The following is a 6,000-nucleotide window of genomic DNA, read 5'->3' on the forward strand; positions in this document are numbered from 1 at the left end:
CTAAGGCAGTCATATTGTCTGGCTTTTTTTTTTAGACTAGTCATTTAGGCTGGAGGCACTGGCTTTTAGAGCAGATTACATCTAGTACCCGTTCTCTTGTTTAAAAGTGGTGTACATAGTTGGCATTGTTCAAGTTCTTTTAAGTCTAGTTGACTCTCAGCTAAGTCAAGTATGACTGCCTCTTGACTTAATTATGTATGTCGATGTTAATGCCAAACAGCCCCATCAAAATATATAGTCAAAAACTGTTGCTTTCTACTGATGAGTTTTGATTCGATATTTTCATTAAACACATTATGGTCAATTTTATTTTTCATAACTAGTCATGAATTCCATAAAAAAATAAACAGTTAAAGGATAATTAATGGATGTAACACCCCAGAAAGCACACACTTCTTACCAACAAATTACTCTCAATGACCTTATAATTCAGCTTGTTTACTAATTGCAAAAAAGTCTTTAAAATGTTTTCGATCACTGTTAATACATATTTTTTACTAAAATATTTTCTGGCTAAATAAAATGCCAAAAAGTATGTTGTTTTGATTAATAACAGCAGGAAGGCTGTGTGAAGAGAACCTAAGCTGCATCTGCTTAATACATGGATGGTGTGCTACTGTAATAAATTATCAAAAAGAAAAGCTTTCTGATGGGTTTAAAATCACACATTACATGTAAAAGCGTTTGTGAAAAGCTGGTAATAAAAAAATATATATATTGTCACAACATCTCTGCAATTAGCAAAGTAGGTAATTGCCATAGTGTTGCAATACAAAAAGTTAATTACATGCTATATATTGTAACAGATTTGTGCTACCTATGTCCAGTTTGCTATTTTTTACTCAAATAGCAAATAATATTAATATTAACATTAACTAGGTTATATTCCTGGCTTTCACATTTTAGTTAATGGGCTCCCTTTTGAGTGTGGTTCCTTTCAAGGTTTCTTCCTTATGTCATCTCGGGGAGTTTTTCCTTGCCACAGTCGCCACGGGCTTGCTCATCAGGGACAAACTTACACTTATAAAGTACATTTTATTCATTTTTATCAGCACATTATCTGTGTAAAGCTGCTTTGAGACAATGTTCAATGTTAAAAGCTCTAAAAAATAAAAAAATAAAATTATTGAATTAAATTAAATATCCCCTCAATCACAGCACCTGGCGGTCCAGCATCGAGATGTCATTCTTGCCCACATGAAAGAACTGGGGTTGACGAAATGGCAAAAAGAGTGTGCTTTCTCCATCACGGAGAACCACTTACTTAGGCGTAGTATGGGATTTGACCCTTATGCAGGCACATCTGTCCCCTGCTCATGTCAATTCTATCCTCGAGGCCATCAAGAGAGTGAAGGAAGGCTAGTCGCTCATTGTGAAGCAGATTTAGAGACTGGTGGGTCTGATGGCAGCCGCGTCCAATGTGGTATCACCTGGCCTGCCGCACAAGGGACCTCTTCAGTGGTTGCTCAAAACCTGGGGGTTTTCTTGGAGGGACAATCCACTCTGTACGATCAAGGTCATGCGGTGAGCCCTACGTGCCTTAGATGTGTGGAGAGATCCCGGGTTCTTGATGCACGAACCTGTGCCGGGAGTTCCTGGGCTTCGCAAACGTTTACGACAGATGCGTCCTTTATGGGGCTGGGAGCGGCCATGCGGCCATGCCCGCCCCACTCAAGGTTTCTGGGGGAGGTCCCATCGAACGTGGCAAATAAATTGCCTCGAGATGCTGGCCGTGATCCAAGCTCTGAGGCATTTCCTCCCAGACCTCAGAGGCCACCATGTGTTGGTCCGTACCGACAACACTTTTGTGGTTTCCTATATCAACCACCAGGGGGGTCTACAATCTCTCCTCTTGTACAAGCTGGCACAGCAGATCCTCCTGTGGGCACAAGGAAAACTACTCTACTTGAAGGCAACACATATCCCAGGCCGCTTAAACCGGGAGCAGATGCCCTCTCGAGGCAAGGGCCGAGGCGACTCAATCCCGATGTGGTGGAGCAAATCTGTGAAAAATATCAGAGAGCACAGGTGGACCTGTTTGCGACTCAAGGGACATCGCACTGCCCCACTCTGGTCATTTTCCCACACTTTCCCTAACACCCCTAGCCCCTTTAGGGCTGGATGCCATGGTCTCGGCTGCACCTGTACACCTTTCCCTGTCATGCTGCTCCCAGAAGTTCTAGAGAACCTCCTTCTGGTGGCCCTGCGGTGGGTGAGCAGGCCATGGTTTGCTATGTTATTGCACATAAGCACATTTTTTGATTATCTAAACTCAAATTTTTTTATTGAGGGGAACTTTTCATTTATTTAATTTTAATGTGTAATATATTCCTTTAACTCCTATACCTTTAAAAAAGAATGCAGTTGCTTTCTATTTTGAAGCAAATGAATAAATTGTGTTAAATGATAAAAGATAGCAAGACCACAACCATAACACCAGTGTTGTTCAGATGAGGCTAAAGTTAAATCATTGCAATATAGTTCTCAAAGATCAGTGAATTTTAATGCAAATCCTTTTGTAATTTTATTTAACAGGTAATGTAAAAGAAGTATTTTACTTTTGACGAAGTAATATATAAGCAAAGTATTTCTACTTTTACGCAACAGAATTCTTCATCCATCAGTGTCTGAGAGGAATTGACCAAACTTGAACCGCAATGCTGCAAAAAGCTATTAACTTACTGTAGCTGGCCCAAAACGTGGCAAACAAAAGTTTGCCTAAGTATTAATGTAGGTCATTAGTGGTGCCTTATATGTTTTTCGACAACTATTTTTTTTATAATTAATTTAACATGTGTTTACTTATGGATTACAATATTTTCAACAGAAAATAACAACAGATATTGTGTGTAAGTTTAAAGTTTGTATATTAACTAAAAGTATTCTTCTTCTTCTTCTTCTTTCGGCTGCTCCCATTAGGGGTCGCCACAGCGGATCATCCGTCTCCATACCACCCTGTTCTCTACATCTGCCTCTTTCACCCCAACTACTTGCATGTCTTCCCTCACCACATCCATGAACCTCCTCCTTGGCCTTCCCCTTTTCCTCCAACCTGGTGGCTCCATCCTCAGCATTCTTCTACCAATATAATTCATGTCCCTCCTCTGCACATGTCCAAACCATCTCAATCTCGCCTTCCCTCACCTTGTCCATCCTTGTCACTCCCAATGAAAACCTCAACATCTTCAGCTCTGCAACCTCCAGCTTCACCTCCTGTCTTTTACTCAATGCCACTTTCTCTAATCCATACATCATCCCAGGTCTCACCACAGTCCTATAAACTTTCCCTTTCATTCTTGCAGATACCCTACTATCACAAATCACTCCTGTCACTCTTCTCCACCCACTCCACCCTGCCTGCACTCTTTAATACACACTCTCCATTGCTTTGCACTGTTGACCCCAGGTACCTGAACTCCTCCACCTTCTCCACCTCTTTTCCCTGCAACCGCATCACTCCACTGCCCTCCCTCTCAATCACACACATGTACTCTGGCTTACTCCTACTGACTTTCATTCCCCTTCTCTCCAGCGCATATCTCCACCTCTCCAGGCTCTTCTCAACCTGCTCCCTACTCTAACCACAAATCATAATATCATCTGCAAACATCATAGTCCAGGGAGACTCCTGTCTGACCTCGTCCGTCAACCTGTCCATCACCACTGCAAACAGGAAAGGGCTCAGGGCCGATCCTTGATGCAGTCCAACCTTCACTCTGAACCAGTCTGTCTTTCCTACCGCACACTTCACTGCCGTCACACTTTCCTCATACATGTCCTGCACCACCCTCACATACTTCTCTGACACACCTGACTTCCTCATACAATACCACAACTCCTCTCTTGGCACTCTGTCGTACGCCTTCTCTAAATCCACAAATACACAATGCAATTCCTTCTGTCCTTCTCTATACTTCTCCATCAACATCCTCAAAGCAAATAATGCGTCTGTGGTGCTCTTCCTCGGCATGAAACCAAACTGTTGCTCACAGATGGTCACCTCTTCTCTCAGCCTGGCTTCCACTACTCTTTCCCATAACTTCATGGTGTGACTGATCAACTTAATTCCCCTGTAGTTAATGCAGGTCTGCACATCACCCTTATGCTTAAAGATCGGTACCAGCACACTCCTTCTCCATTCCTCAGGCATCTTCTCAACTTCCAAAATCCTGTTAAACAATCTGGTTAAAAACTCCACTGCCATCTCTCCTAAACATCTCCACGCTTCTACCGGTATGGCATTTGGTCCAACCGACTTTCCATTCTTTATCCTCTTAATCGCTGCTCTCACTTCCTCCTTACTAATCCTATCTACATCCTGCTTCACCAACTCCACATCATCCAACCTTCTCTCTCTCTGATTTTCCTCATTCATCAGCTGCTCAAAATACTCCCTTCACCTTCTCAACACACTCTCCTCACTAGTCAACACATTTCCCTCTCCATCCTTTATTGCTCTAACTTGCAGCACATCCTTCCCAGCTCGGTCCCTCTGCCTGGCCAATCGGTATAAATCCTTTTCTCCTTTCTTAGTGTCCAACCTCTCATACAGCTCCTCATATGCCTTTTCCTTGGCTTTCTTCACATCCCTTTTTACCTGCTGCCGCATCTCCTTGTACTCCTGCCTACTTTTCTCATCACTCTGTCTATCCCACTTCTGTTTTGCCAACCTCTTTCTCCTTATGCTCTCCTGCACTTCCTCATTCCACCACCACGTCTCCTTGTCTTGCTTTCTATTTCCAGATGTCACACCAAGTACTTTTCTAGCTGCCTCCCTCATCACTCCTGCAGTAGTTTCCCAATCATCCAGCACCTCTTCACCACCACCGAGCCCCTGTCTGACCTCTTCCCTGAACCTCACACTACACTCTTCCTCCCTCAGTTTCCACCATCTTATTTTTCTTTCAGTCCTCACTCTCATCCTCTTCTTCTTCACCTCCAAAACCATCCTACAGACCACCATCCGATGCTGTCTAGCTACACTGTCCCCTGCCAACACCTTACAGTCTCCAATCTCCTTCAGGTTGCATCTCCTACATAGCACATAGTCCACCTGTGTGCACCTTCCTCCACTCTTATATGTCACCCTATGATCCTTCTTCTTCTTAAAATACGTGTTCATCACTGCCATTTCCATCCTTTTAGCAAAATCTACCACCGTCTGCCCTTCCACATTCCTCTCCTTAAAGCCATACCTACCCATCACCTCCTCATCACCTCTGTTCCCTTCACCAACATGTCCATTAAAGTCTGCCCCAATCACCAATTGTTCTTTCCTAGGTACACCATCTACCACTTCATCTAATTCACTCCAGAATCTTTCCTTCTCCTCCATCTCACAGCCAACTTGTGGAGCATAGGCACTGATGACATTTATCATCATCCCTTTAACTTCCACCTTCACGATCATCACCCTATCAGAAACTCTCTTCACCTCCACTACACTCTTACTGTACTCTTCCTTCAGAATCACCCCTACACCATTTTTCTTTCCATCCACACCATGATAAAACAGTTCAAACCCACCTCCAATGTTCCTGGCCTTTCTCCCTTTCCACTTGGTCTCCTGAACACACAACATATCTACCTTTCTCCTCTCCATCACATCAGCTACCTCTCTCCCTTTACCCGTCATAGTACCAACATTTAAAGTAACAACTCGAACCTCCACTCTCCTGCACTGCTCCTTTCCCTGCCATCTCTGTAGACGTCTTCCTCCTCTCCTTCTCCTCCTTCGGCCAACAGTAGCCCAATTTCCACCGGTACCCTGTCGGCTAACGATACCTGTGGCGGTCATTGTTAACCCGGGCCTCAACCGATCCGGTATGAAATTCTCATTTGTGGTCGGCATATTTGATTTGGCACATGTTTTACGCTGGATGCCCTTCCTAACACAACCCTCCCCATTTACCCGGGCTTGGGACCGGCACTAAGAGTGCACTGGCTTGTGCATCCATAATGGCTGGGTTTATATTAACTAAAAGTACTGTATAATAAATA

General features: G+C 43.7%; 1 protein-coding gene across 2 annotated transcripts in view; it reads right to left on the bottom strand.

Annotated features, from left to right (window-relative positions):
• Window positions 1-5,610, bottom strand: part of LOC310719842 (craniofacial development protein 2-like) — a 145,724-nt gene extending 140,114 nt beyond the window's left edge. The window contains exon 1 of one of the 2 annotated variants that reach the window (XM_083530005.1): window positions 3,763-5,610. In XM_083530005.1, coding sequence (XP_083386131.1) covers window positions 4,397-5,602 — 1,206 coding nt within the window. In that variant the 5' untranslated portion in view covers window positions 5,603-5,610 and the 3' untranslated portion in view covers window positions 3,763-4,396. The remainder of the gene's footprint in view (window positions 1-3,762) is intronic. The other variant, XM_083530006.1, reaches the window with a different exon arrangement.
• Window positions 5,611-6,000: the final 390 nt, after the last annotated feature.

The sequence above is a fragment of the Silurus aristotelis genome (assembly GCF_946808225.1).
Source record: "Silurus aristotelis genome assembly, chromosome: 25".
NCBI classification, from domain to species: Eukaryota; Metazoa; Chordata; class Actinopteri; order Siluriformes; family Siluridae; genus Silurus; species Silurus aristotelis.